Source organism: Ochlerotatus camptorhynchus, unplaced genomic scaffold (genome assembly GCF_037179485.1).
Source record: "Ochlerotatus camptorhynchus isolate MF236.1 unplaced genomic scaffold, CSIRO-AGI_Acam_v1.1 ptg000140l, whole genome shotgun sequence".
In the NCBI taxonomy this organism is placed as follows: Eukaryota; Metazoa; Arthropoda; class Insecta; order Diptera; family Culicidae; genus Ochlerotatus; species Ochlerotatus camptorhynchus.
The window spans coordinates 2,182,148-2,197,236 of record NW_027040630.1 but is presented as its reverse complement, the minus strand read 5'-3'; the positions used below and the strand labels follow the sequence as shown (position 1 = coordinate 2,197,236).

The 15,089-nt window shown below is 39.1% G+C and overlaps 1 protein-coding gene across 1 annotated transcript in view; it reads left to right on the top strand.

The window, feature by feature from the left end:
- Positions 1-15,089, top strand: part of LOC135700650 (alpha-tocopherol transfer protein-like) — a 33,333-nt gene that overhangs the window by 15,245 nt on the left and 2,999 nt on the right. Inside the window, exons 3-4 of the mRNA XM_065221229.1 lie at positions 404-563; positions 12,024-12,105. Of these exons, the coding sequence (XP_065077301.1) occupies positions 404-563; positions 12,024-12,105 (242 nt within the window). The remainder of the gene's footprint in view (positions 1-403; positions 564-12,023; positions 12,106-15,089) is intronic.

Below are 15,089 nucleotides of genomic sequence, written 5' to 3'. Positions count from 1 at the left end.
TTATTGTACTTTTGGTTGATGCCTGTCCTTACTATAATTTGATAAATTACGCATTATTTTAAGATAAGCCAGGAAATTGAAAAAAAACTGCAGTTCATAAATTCTTTGTGCACGAAAGCCCTGTTATTTAGCTTTCAATGATTTGTTCCGTTTTGCACAAAAAATGCTATGTCACGGCCCAACGTCCAACTGTTGTTATGTAAAACCAAAACTATCCAACTGTCCAATGTCAACATTGCACCCGGAAGAACGATCGAATGTGAATTCAAAGCGTGCATACCGAGGTGCATGTCGCATTACACGTCTACTTGTATACTCTTTTCTGATTGTTAAATTGCCATTCGATAATTGTAGCTAATAATAGTAATAATCCAATGCCGATCGACCGTTTTTAACCCCACAGATCCACTACTTCTGCAACGTTACGTTCATTCAACTAAAGGTGATCTGGAGTATGCAAAGAAGATATTCGTTCATGGATTCACCATCCGGCAGAACAACCCGCACATTTTTGCCAATCGCGATCCAATGGAACCAAAAATACAACAAGTTCTACATGCGATGTAAGTAAAATTCTAGAATAATATCCCTTTAAGAGTCCACAAATATGTGTTCTACCCAAGAGAGTTCAATTACAAATAGATTATAACCTCTGTGTTATAACGCTACATAAATCAATATTGCCTACTTATCGTGCTCGGTGGGATCGTACAAAGGTAGAAGAATGTAAATCTTGTTTTTTGCGTTTCAATTTGTAAACGCAAAAGAGATAATTTCTAGAACCTCACAGCATTTAAAAAACCCGAGTGTGCGTATGCTTGTTTCGATTCATACATGAGATCCAACATTTACACTGCCTCGAGATGAAAAAGTGACGTAAAGCAATGTTGAGCAGTTTTTTCAGAAAACAAAAAAAATATTTGTATGTACATTCAAACTGGCAACTTTGCATCTGTACAACAAACTCGCAATCATGTGATTGTAAAAATTTGCCAAAATATTATTCGATCTGTTGAATAAGATCAAAACTAACCAAAAACATGAACTTTACCACTTAAAATTTCTATCGAGCTCCAACATTTTTATATGGTTCATGTCATTTACACGTAGAAACAGTGAAAAAATCTCTCCGAAAATGTATGATTTACGTCACTTTTTCTGTGTACTTCCACAATACATTTCAATCATGAAAGGAGTGTTTTTGAGTGTAATATAAAGTGACGATTACGAATACAGTAAAAAGTGAAAATTTACTATGGTGGCTTGTACGCCACTTTGTAATCTTATAACAGCACATCAAGATCTATACACCTTCATCAGCGGTCAGTGATCGCTTCTATAGCCTACTTCCAGCAGAGGTGATTCCTTTGCTCGTTTCCTCATTTCACACGGTACAAGTAATTTTTGTAATGACCTGACTGTACCCCTACAGAGACCGGCGCAATGATATGAGGCACCAGGCACCAGCCAAATGATGATGACAAACCTTATTCAAACACGTTGCTCTCAAGTTTGCAAATAGCCTAGCTAAGCTATATGCCAATATCTAAATTGCGTCAAGTGACACCGAGACAAACGAATGATTTGTGCGGATGGGTAGACCTTTCTGAGGGTCGCGCAAGGCCACAACCGTGAATGATCTGTATTCTGTACAGCTACACGACAATAGTTTTACTTCTTTCTCAACCATCCGTGCTTGGACGAAGGGATGACAGCTTTGACGTGTTTATTGTGGCTAATGAAACATTAACATTCCATCCCAGATTTTTAGTTTTTAATGAGAGATTGCTTTTGAATGGCAGTGGCATGTTTTCTATCTACAAGCTATATTGAGTGAGGGTCTCATTTGAAGTGGCACCATTTCGGAGCAATAATAAACTTTTAATATCGTTTTAATAGTACGTTTTGATCTCGTGGAAGAGAACTGGCTACTTGCACATACAAACTGAGTTTAATTTATCTTGCAAATAGTCAACACCCATCCTAGCGTGGGGGTTAAGTGGCCTCTCCTCGGATAACTCGTTGTAAAGATTACACCAGCCACATTTTTTCTCAAGAGAAGAAAATTACGTAATTGATGACATTTTGTTACATGAGATGCATCACCTTGTGAATAGACTTGTCACATCTCGATTTGTTGGTGGTTTTGGTTCTACCGATGTTCTTGCATATTTAAATACAAATGGTCTTCATACAAATATGACAAATTGTTTGAATTGAATTAGCTTGTTCAATTGTTTTAAATTTTCTCAATAACAACAAAATTGCAACATTTTTAATCAAAATTGTTTAGCTCAAAATAGAATTTAAAACAAACTATTGCACTAAACGAAATTTAGCTAAATTGAGAATCTTAATGCGCAATTTACTCTGGTGTGTTTTACAAAAATGCAAATCCATTTTTTTCCATGCATCATTTCAAATTGGGCGTTCCTCTTACCGTGATCTAATGTAAAATGTCTTACTGGATTAACTGCTTTTTACAATCTGAAATGATACGCCGAAAAAAAAACTAGTTTCAGTGATGATATACGTATTCCATCAGGACCAGGTCCTTTGGAACATCCAGTCATTGATCAGTGATCTTTTTAATTGATACGCCATTATTTGTGTTCATTCGGGAGAAAGAAAACGTGATTCATTATGTTTGCAAGCATCAGAAGAGATGTCGCAATCTGCGTTGTTTGATTTTTCTCCCCGACGAGAAATTCGTGGCATTGCGACTAATTTTTAATTTCAGTTTATTTACGCGTGCTTATTTTGCTTCTGAACGTGTTTCGCAGTTGGGTGAGGTGAAATTCGTACATTCCCGGTTTATTTTCAGTGGAAGTTCCGTATCACAAAATTGCTCACCGCGTTCCTTTTTTTTGCCGTTCGAAGACGTTTGCTTTCGCGAGAACGACGTTTATTGGATCCGTTTTTTTGCACGGGTGTTTTTTGTAACCAACGGTGTGTAAGTGTGCTTGTGATTTTCATTGCCTCCCAGGAGGCCAGTTCACAATGTTCGGATGTCACGCTTTCGGTGTGTTCTCGTTACCATGTGCGAGTTTGAACACGATCCGGTTGGCAAATTAGCCGAAGAAAGTGCTGATAATGTGTCCGTCACGAGATTTGGTGGTGATTCGGTGGCCGACGTTACCGTGAATTACCAAGTTAACGGTTTGCAAAAGTGCTCGTCTGCTGGTCTCTCACCAGTGTCGGAGATTGTGAGCAAGCTGAAGGATGCCTCGCTGGATACGCCCACGACTGGACGGGCGGTAGCTGGTGGCCGTGAACGGTTCCTGGGAAAAGCACTAGATGCGAACCTCCTCCCAGATGACCATGGAAATCCGTATAAACGCGAATCATAACTTGACCTTACCGAAAATGGTTAAAAATTGTTTATAATCCCTGCTAAACTTTAACTGAAACGGTTATGGAACTTTACATGAACGTTTGTGTGATAAACTTTTAACCTCATATATTGTTTTTTTTTTTTTTTGGAAATGAACCTTATACCCTGGACAGACTATGGCTTATATCATGTAATATAAGCTGTCTTGCAGTGAGCACTCATACATCTAGTTTTCACTGGGAATCCTATGTATGAGTGCTCATTGCAAGACAGCCTATATTACATGATATAAGCCATAGTCTGTCCAGTGTATTACAAATAATGTGTTGTTAAGAACCATTACCATTCCAAATTCTTGTCTTCTTTACCATTCCAAATTCTTGTTTTCTCCACACATTTTCGGAAAGAAAATTATATTAGAACTTTTTTACTAATGGTTTAAGAATTTTAATGGTAATGGTTATGGTAGTCAGTAAGGTCCATGATGGTTTTGTATTGTCGGCAACTTTACGTGGAATATATCGTGAATTGGTAATCATAAATTTACAGACGATATATTCCACATAAAGTTGATCAATGTTACAAAACCATCCATGCACCTTACTAACTACCATAACCATTATCATTAAAATTCTAAATCCCTTTCCAGCTCCACTTGGTTATTTGAGTGATATCATTCCTTTTTATTTATTTATACAGTATCCTCTTCATATCGTTAGGACATCAATTCAGCTTATCGTTTACCAAAACGAACTCTGCTGCAATCCAAACCCTCTTACCCAATATCCCAGTGATTCCTCGTGGAAGTGCACAGGATTTCTCGGCTTCCATCAAAGCGAGTGTCACGTCAACACATTCCTACTAGAAATACTCAGAGGGAGAGATGGGCGGAAAAAACAGAATACAATTCGGCAGCAGGGATTTGTATCTAAATTATTTTGCAACCCTTGCTAAAACCGAGGGGGGCGACACATCTAAATCTCAATTCTAGATGCTAAAAAAATCTCACACTAGCGAATCAATCTTCGAAAAATCATCAAAAATCATTTCTCGCATCTACTTGCATCGTGCTTCATCTTTTTGCAGGAAATCTTCAAAATCGACATAAATCTTCCTTCTATCTACTCAGCGTGCGTGCAGCTAGCCACAGCAAAACACAATCTTTTCTGCATCGTATATAGAGTCGTCCCCCTCGGCTAAAACTTAGTATTTCACATGACTTTTACTTTTGATTCGATTTACGTGCAAATTAATAATTGATTGCAACGCAATATTTTGCACATTTTTTGGTGCCATTAATTAACCAACTAAGATCAATTAATCAATAGAGTTAGAATATTGCTTTTGATTCCAAAAACTAGTTGAATTCGAGAAGCACACGAAACATAAAGGTGATCGAATTTCTGTTCGATTGCAATACCCTCAAATTTAAGAATTAAGAATGGCAAATCCTCGGAAAAAAATCTAATGGGAATGGTCGTTTGGCTCAGATTTTGACAGTTCATTTGGCTCAAAACATTCTCTCCGCCCATCTCTTCTTCTAGTATTTCTACACTCTGAAAAATCTTCACGTCCGATTGACCTGAAAACATAGGTGGTTTTCGTTTACCCTATTTTTCACGTAACTTTTACCGGAATTACACGTCTACGTGATTAATCAGGTAAATAAGACCTGATTTCCACGTACTGCTTACGTGAAATCGGGGTGAAAACTACTGGACATCTGGTAACTTTTACGTGACATTCCGTTTTGTTTAAAATGCTTTTAATGTAATTTGTACGTGAATTTTTAATGAGAATAATGGGAAGTATATATAGAAGCAGTCAATTAATTAATTTTATCAGGAAGATATAAATTCACGTGTTTAAATTAATACTTATACCTACTCATAAAATTGTAAAATATTGACTAATTAATTATTATAAGGTAGAAACGAGTATGAGTTGTTTTTTTTTTATTTATGACAAAATATTAACACCTGTTTGCAGACTCAAAATGCTGATGTCACCGTCTGAAAAAAGGCTACATATAATCATTCATAAACTAATGTAAAAGAATCTAATTACCGTCCCACTTTTGCAGCAAGCGCTGAGCAATTTTGAATCTTTGAGGAGTTCTTCCACCACGCTCGGTGACGCCATATAGATTTTTTTTGCCTACCTGAAAATCACGTAAATCTCGTTTCACGGAAATATCGAAGTCCCAAACACACAAACACAAATACACTAAAACTGTCAAAGTTACTAACGTTACGTAACATTTGAGATTTTCTAAATACAAATCAGCTACGTGATATTTCACGCAAAGCGGACGTGAAGATTTTCTAGAGTTTAATTCCTACCCATTCCTTTCTCGACCTGCGCTCGGGCGCGGCCGGCGGACAGTGGGTTATTTATTAATTCTAGCTGGCTAAAAATATTCAACCACTATAACTTGTCACATACATCTTATTATTCAAGGATAATAACATTTTTTTGACAAAAAAGGGCGGAGTCGTGTTTCGGAGGGGGGAGGGGCATGTTATAATGATTTTTTTTTAATTTGTAAGTAATTAAGTATTCTTCGGATTTAGTTACCGTCAAAGGATGAAATGTTGGCAACTAATAATACTTTAAATAAAAAATATAAAAATATACTTAAACCTGCGGTCAATAAAAAGGTACCAAAGGCCGAATTTTGTTTATAAACTAGCCAAATTTGATATGCTGTAACTTTGTGGGTTTTATGGTTGGGCTGAAATTTTGACACAGAACCACAAATACGCTTAATTTTGCGTGAAAACTTTTTGAAACTCTTGCCGAAAATTGGCGATATGGTTAAAAATGTTTAAAACAATAGCATTTTTGAAGTTAGAAATATTTCAAGATCCCTATTTTGAATTATGTTTTGTACACGCAAAATTCACCATAGTTTGGTTCTACATAACAATTTCAGGCCTACGACTCACCGGTGCACAATGGGATTATTTTTCAAAAAAAAGGCTTTAATTCAATATTTCGAAATGCCGCTGGATATGATCAAAAGTATAAATCGAATACCTAGGTGGTTGCGCACGGCACGAATCATTTTCGGGTAGTTTGAGGCACCCTATTTTTTAGTGCCTAAAATTGTGTTTTAGTTCGATTACTAAGTGAAATGTCAATCGATTTTCATAAAACCACCCGATATCATCCTGGCGGTTTTACATATTTATGTCGCTCTCATATTTATCTCTCATTTGTGGAGAGTCGACGGGATGATATCGGGCTGAGATGAGCTTCAAGTTAAGAACAATGTGGTACCGATGCTCATTTTCACATAGGACAACGTAGTGGAGATGGAACAATTGGTCCTTCTCAGGACCACAAATTTTTACAGAAAGAGTTATATTCATGGGATAAATCGGCGGTATTCCGATTTTCAGTGAAACTTCAATATTATTTCTCTCTTGGGTACCGCCCCCTTACCTCATCAGCGTGACGAAATTGCGTTAGGGTTTGAACGCTTATAACATGGTCATTTATGAATGAAATTCTATGTTAATTACACCATTTTATTCATATTGAATTTAAGATTTGTTTGGTATAAAGATAATAGCTGTTTATCAGTAAAAGTGACTAACTTTCTGAGTAAGATTCGTTTTCAGTGTAGTTTGCCATCTCAGCTAGAAAAAAAAGTGATTCAGATTGCATAAGGAAGCCTATTGGATGATCAAGCTCAGTGTGCAATTTGCATAAAATTCTATGTTTTAACTTGACAGCCCGACCAGATAGCAGGTTTCTGTATTCAGTGAAATTATTCAGATGGACAAGACCTCTTAGTTTAGAATTCACTCACCATACAGCGCTAGTGTTATTTGATTCATAAAATCTGGCTTTTCTACATTCACTGAAAATGAATCTTTTTCAAAGAGTGAGTCACTTTTACTCATTGCTATGGAAAAATATTTAAAAGCGCAGATTACACATGCGCTGAGTGACCTACGATTTTAGAAATTTCTCTATATGAATCAGTAAAAGTGACTCACTCTCTGAGTTAGTTTCATTTTCAGTGTTTCGACTAGATAGGAGGTTGCTGTCTTTAGTAAAGTTATTCAGATGGATAAGACCTATACTGTACTGGACAGCTCAGATCAGAATCAGAATATTGCTGTCTTTGGAAAAGTTGTTCAGATGAATACAACTAATTCCCAATTTTATTATTACGTTCCAACTGGAATTAAGTCGCCTGTCTTCAACTTCCATTTTATTTCCCGTTACTTTGGAGATGGTGACTACACAAAACTTGTTTTCGTTGGTACCGTTCGAACCATTAAAAAACTTTTTTTTTTAGTTCGAACGAAAACAAGAATATGGGTGATTATCTCACGATATATGCAATCTTTCTCGAAAGAAAAGAGAACAAAGAATAATGAAAGTTATGAACTAATATATATGTTGTATATATGGGGTTTCATCTATTCTATTTGGTGTTTAGTATGCTTCAAATGGTGAGTCGACAAACTGGAAGGAGTGTTGTCCCAACAGCTCTGGTCCTCACAAGTTCCTACCTCACGCTTCCACGGGTCAGCCGATGACAAAGACCGCCAGCAAAAGATGCTGGTAGCGTAGCCTGGGCAATGTCACCACGATAAAAACATGGATCCGGATCGTGGTGATAGCAAAGTGAGGAGGTGCGACCCTCGAGCGTCTGTTCACCATGGAGGTGCGGCTCAAACAGCGTCTGTCTCGAAGCGAGCGGCTGAATAAGAAATGCTGTATCACGTCAGCTACACCTAAGGTGGCAGCCCCACCAACATGATGTAGGTATCGCGACCCCGGTAAGGTAGCATACTGAAACCCCCAACATTACTCAGAAAAACGAAGAAAGAGAAAACAACGAACGGAATTTTCGGCAACCGACCCGGCAACGAAATAAGGACAATGAATGGAAACTCGGTACTTGGAATGTCAGAACCTTAAATGAACCTGGACGAGCGGGCCTTTTGGCTCGTGAACTGCAAAAAGTGAATGTGAGCGTAGCTGCTATTCAGGAAGTACGGTGGCCTAGATCCGGAGAACGTGAATTCCGGGCGGTGGATCCCATCGCCAACACTTCCTTCAAGTATCATATCTATCACAGCGGTGGCGATAGGGCAGAACATGGAGTAGGGTTCATAGTGATCGGGAAGCAGATGAAGCGTGTTATGCGGTGGAGACCGGTAAGCGACCGCATCTGTGTATTAAGGATTCGGGGCAAATTCTTCAACTACAGCCTGATCAACATCTATGCGCCAACCAACGATAAATCCGATGACGTGAAGGACGCGTTTTATGACAGTCTCGATAAAACTTATGATGAGTGCCCAAAACACGACGTGAAGATTGTAATCGGAGATGCAAATGCGCAGGTCGGGAGGGAAGATTTCTTTCGTCCAATCATTGGTACAGAGAGCCTACATACAGTAACCAATGATAACGGCCTGAAACTGATAAACTTCGCCGCTGCTAGAGTTATGGCCATCAGTAGCACCTACTTTGCACGCAAGAATATCCGAAAGCACACCTGGAGACACCCAAATGGCGAAATTTGCTCCCAGATCGATCACATGTTGGTGGATGGCCGGCACTTCTCAGATGTCATTGATGTAAGGACTTTTAGGGGGCTAACATTGACTCAGATCATTATCTTGTTGTCTGCAAAATTCGGGCGCGTCTATCGACCGTTACGAATTCAACGAACCGGAGATCGATGCGTTTCAATATCCATCGCTTGTCAGTAGAAGGTGTTGCTGCAGAGTACCGCCAGAAGCTTGATGAGCGGATTAGCGAAATCAACGTGAACGAGGACCTCAACAATCTGTGGAACACAATCCACGGAGCGGTGAACACAACAGCACAAGAAGTGATAGGTACAGCTCAAAGACGACCACGTAATGGCTGGTTTGATGAGGAGTGCCAGAGGTTGACGGATGAGAAGAACGTTGCCAGAAGCCGGATGTTAGTGTCTGGTACCCGGCTGAACAGAGAGCGGTACAAGGTAGCAAGGGCAGCTGAGAAACGAACCCACCGCAGAAAGAAAAGGCAATACGAAGAACGCGTGATTGCTGAGGCGCAAGAAAGTATGGAACAGAACGATATGCGAAGGTTCTACGCGACTGTCAATGGTGTGCGGAGTAAAACAGCGCCATCTCCCGCCATGTGCAATGACCTTGAGGGGAATTTGCTGACAGATAAAACAATGGTGGCTGCCAGGTGGAAAGAACATTTTGAGACATTGTTGAATGGAGAGAGTGAGGGAGTATCGAGGAACAGAGTAAACATCGCAGACGACGATCAAGCTGTGGAGCCTCCAACGCTAGACGAGGTTAAAAAGGCAATACGTGAGCTGAAAAACAATAAGGCTACTGGGAAGGACGAGCTCCCGGCCGAACTTTTCAAACACGGAAGTGAGCAGCTGCATCAAGCAATCCACCGTATTCTAACGAAGATATGGGAGGACGAAGAACTGCCTGCTAGCTGGTTGGATGGCCTCATTTGCCCATTATTCAAAAAAGGGCACAGACTCGAGTGCGCCAATTATCGAGGAATAACTCTTCTGAATTCGGCGTACAAAATACTGTCACGCGTTCTGTTTAACAGATTGAGACCGATTGAGGAGTCCTTCGTCGGTGAATACCAGGCTGGTTTTCGTGAGGGCCGATCAACGACGGATCAAATGTTTACCCTGCGTCAAATCCTTGATAAATTCCGGGAGTACAACTTGCAGACTCACCATCTGTTTATTGATTTCAAAGCAGCATACGATTCAGTGAAGAGAAATGAGCTTTGGCAGATTATGCTAGAAGATGGTTTTCCGGCGAAACTAATTAGACTGATTCGCGCAACGCTAGATGGATCGAAATCAAGTGTAAGGGTTGCAGATGAGATTTCGACCTCGTTCGTGACCTTAGATGGATTGAAGCAGGGTGATGCACTTTCAAACTTACTGTTCAACATTGCTCTTGAAGGAGCGATTAGGAGAGCTGGTGTGCAGAGGAACGGTACCATCATCACACGATCGTACATGCTCCTTGCCTTTGCGGACGACATCGATATCATCGGAATTGACCGTAGAGCAGTGGAAGAGGCGTTTGTGCCTTTTAAGAGGGAGACGGCGAGGATTGGGCTCACGATAAGTTCTACCAAAACGAAGTACATGGTAGCCGGTAGACAGCGTGGGAGCAATAGTGGTGTTGGTAGTGTAGTGTTGTTAGATGGTGAACAATTTGAGGTAGTGGAAGAATTTGTGTATCTTGGAACACTAGTGACATGCGATAATGATGTTACCCGCGAGGTGAAGAGACGTATTGCAGCTGCAAACAGGGCCTTTTACGGATTACGTAGCCAGCTGAAGTCCCGTAGCCTGCAAACGAAAACGAAATTCGCTCTGTATAAGACGCTGATACTTCCGGTAGCCCTCTACGGCCACGAATCGTGGACGTTAAAAGAGTCTGACCGGAGAGCATTTGGTGTCTTCGAGCGTAAGGTGCTGCGAACAATACTCGGCGGTAAACAGGAGAATGGCATCTGGCGGCGTCGCATGAATCACGTGTTGTACCAAGTGTATAACGGTACGGATATAGTGAAGCTTATAAAACACGGCAGACTACGGTGGGCTGGGCATGTAGTGCGGATGCCGGAAGAACGACAAGCAAATATTATATTCAGCAGAGAACCCGGTAGAGGTCGTCGACTCCGGGGTAGACCTCGGACACGTTGGCTATTTGCAGTTGAGGAGGACATCAGGTCGCTAAACGTTCATGGCGACTGGAAGCGATTGGCTCAGGACCGAGTCCAATGGAGAAGAGTACTTCGTTCGGCGTTGAATCAACCTGGCGATTCGTAGCCCATCAAGTAAGTAAGTATGCTTCAATGAAACAATCAAATTGACATTCCATTTATTCAATTACGTTTGCTTATTTATAGATTTTTATTGAGCACCGGTGAATTTAAGTTACTTAAATAAGTTTTAGTTGAAAGTCACTTGTCTGTCATAGTTCTGCAACATAAAGATTTGTGATGTCAGGTGCACTTTGATTTCTAAAGTTTTTTTTTGCCATGACTAACATTAGCAAGTTTCCGAAAGTTCAGAGCAAAAGATAAATTTTAATATTACATCCAATAAGACGCACTTCAATCATGTCGAAAATCTCATGTAATTTTTATGCAGTAAAAGCAGCGTAATTTCAGTACATGTATTAATGATAATTTTGTCCTTTTTGGCAAGTAATATTACACCATATTTTTGACACGATTGAAGTGCATCCACTTTGATGTAATATCAACATTAATTTTTTTGCTGTTTTGAGTGAATACGTTTGGAACCTAATTATGAATAATAAAGGAACTGTTCTAATTTCAAAAAAATAATCTTAATTTTAGAATTTATTCAACAACCGCCTAATTTCAAAAAAATATTAATGAATTGTTCTTTTTCGAGTTAATTTTCTAAATCGGTCGTGCTCTTTGGACACAACCCTTAATTTTATTAGAGTGACTTTCAGCCAGTGGCTGGTTCGTTACTTTTTTAATCCTTTTAATAAAAATCTAATTTTAAAATATCTTTTTTTATCTTTTAGGGAAAACATTGTGTATAACACTTCTGTTATAAAACTTATTAATGCGAATGCATGTGAATGAAACAGATTATTTTGTGTATTTAAAAAAAATTTTTTTTTCCTTATTTCAGAGACATGGTGCCTTTACCGTCTATTGAAGGATGTGAAGATAAATTCGTATTCTATCGCTTGGTAGATTGTGATCCAGATAAGGTGAGTAAAATCTACTGAACAAATCTGAGACCATGCTTGGCATACACAGTTGTACACACCAACTGCTCATTTGTTAATAACTGTTCACTCAGTTGTTGAAATTTGTTTTTCTTTAAAGAAATTGATAGATAAGTATCATAGCTTACTATAGATATGCAAAAAGGTGATGAATATTAACATTTTAATCAACACCAATCAATTTTTACTCTTAAAGTCCGAGATGTGCAGCGAGCATGTCTCACTTCATTTTTACAACGCAAAAGCAAATACAGTTTATTACTAGAATTAAAATCTACTTTGTTTTACGTATCTATAACAAGCTTAATCTCTATTCTATATACTGCTTCAAACAGAACTTTTGTTTCGTCAATTCTGTGTAAAGTTATTAGCAAATGAGCAGTTCGTGACCAAAACTGTGTATGCCAAGCATGTCTGAGACAATGCATATTGTGAAAGCCGATTGAATCGAAGTTTATATGAAACACATAAGCATGAGCATGAGCATGATTGACCGCCCACGGTTGCTACTCTGTTATTGCCAGACCAGCTGTAATTACACAGAGAACCAATAGACGATGCTTGGGACTAGCAATCATCCTCAATGTGTAAAAACTGGTGATCCCAAACTAGGCAATACCAGCGCCGGCCGCGCCCGAACATAGGTCAAGAAAGGGAAGGGGTAGGAATGTGTTGACGTGACACTCGCTTTGATGGAAGCCGAGAACACCTCTGCACTTCCACGAGGAATCACTGGGATATTGGGTAATAGGGTTGGGTTTGCAGCAGGGTTCGTTTTGGTAAACGATAAGCTGAATTGATGTCCTAACAATCATATAACGCGAAGGAGCTTGGGATTGAACCCACGGTCTTCTGCTCAGTAAGCAAAAACGTATGCCACTAGGCAGACGACCCGTAAAAAAAAGTACGATACAGGTACAATGAAATGTATTGTAACCATACAATAGAATTTATTGTACTTAAAATAAATTTTATTGTCAGCAACGATAAAACAACCATAGAATTTATAATTTCCACAATAGAATCTATGGTAAATGTGGAAATCTACAATAGAACAAGGGGGTTGTTATGTATCTTAACCGTACAGAAAATCACTTTTTCCCGAATAAACTTGAGTCATTCACCATTAATTTTATTGTTTTTCTATTGTTGAAAATTCATGCTCTATGGAACGTATTGTAGATCTATTGTAATAACAATATTTTAAATTTACTTGTATGATATACATACAATAGGATCGATTGTTGGCAATAGATTGTGTTGTGATTTTATATTATTTTATGGTTATTTTTTTTCCGGGGAGCTCCTTTTTAATCATCGAGTTGCTGTTATTATCATGTAGTCATGTTAACAAATAAAACGATTGACAAATCTTGAATGTGGATGGGCTTGAGATTATACTCATGATGTTCTGCTCAGTAAGCAAAGCCGGTTGTGCTAAGGCCACCGAGCCCCTCATATCACATTATAGCGTTACTCAAGTTTTTATGACTATTCAAAACCGGCACCGACGACAACGAAAAGTTTTACGAAATACACCATAAACAAGTGATCTAACCATACATTTTTAATATGAAAGGATCTGGGACCGCGTTTTTCTGCTCAGTAAGCAAGCCACTGCAACCGACGATCTTTGAAATCCTTAAACTAAAAGCTATGAAAGAGGCCTTAAGATCCATTTTCACGCGACGTTAAATGTTTCGATTTTCTCTTTACGCATGGTTCAGGTAATCATAACAAGCTATGACCGACGTGACGATTGTTTAAGACCTGGTTGAACAAGCTATTCAAATGAAATTACGTTCTCGAATTTTACTTGGTATGTAATGAACAACAGAAATACGCGATAATTCATATTTTCAGCGGTTGGTGGTTAATTTTAAATATACTAACGGTACTGCCTACGACTACGACGGCGATTACGACAGCGACTACGACGGCGCCTACGACAACGACAACAGCGAATTTGTAACTTACCATTTGTCTAGGATAAACACCTTTGCCCGGCACCTCCACTGGTTCTTCATGTCATGCTATCTGTCACTGTTTGCAAAATATCTAATAGCAATTACCTTCCAATACCAATACTTCCTGTATTGCCATGGTCATCTGGGAGGAGGGTCGCATCTAGTGCTTTCCCCAGGAACCGTTCACGGCCACCAGCTACTGCCCGTCCAGTCTTGGGCGTATCCAGCGAGGCATCCTTCATATTACTTACAATCTCCGACACTCAATGCAAATCGCAGGCACACTTACGCTAGTTACAACAAAAAACACACCCGTGCAAAGAAACGGATCAAATAAACGTCACTCTCGCGAAAGCACACCCGTCGTCGTCGAACGGCAAAAAAAAGGAATCGGTGGGCAATTTGATGATCCGGATCTCCAAAATCAACCGGGAATGCACGAATTTCACCACACCCAACTACGAAACACGTTCAGAAGCACTTTTGGTACACTTTCGTTCGAAAACAAGTATTTTTTTTCAAAAATAGTTGCGAGTGAACCAACATCATCACCGCGTAAATAAACTAAAATTAAAATTATCGCTCGCGATGCCACAAATTTCTGAACCAAATGCCAATGGTTTGTATCAATATATAAATTGGAAATGACATTCAATCAAATAAACCCATACTTCACTCACTTGGCCAGGCTTCAGAATCGTCCAGTGGACAGTGCGCTCTACACTCCAAGTTCCCTTTCTTTCAAATTCACCCTAAATTTGATATTTTAATGCTGATTAATCACAATGAAACACTGTGACAGAGCACGGAGTTGAGGTTACTAGAGTATTAAGTAATCTAGGTCTCATTTAGGATTATATCTGAAAAATGCAAATCTGGCCAACGCCCACAAATTAATTATAATTGTTATATAATTAATTATAACATTGAGCTTAAGTAATATGATCGTGTCCTTTGTTTGATACATGTCGTAGTACCTAATTACTGTGAAAAATAAAG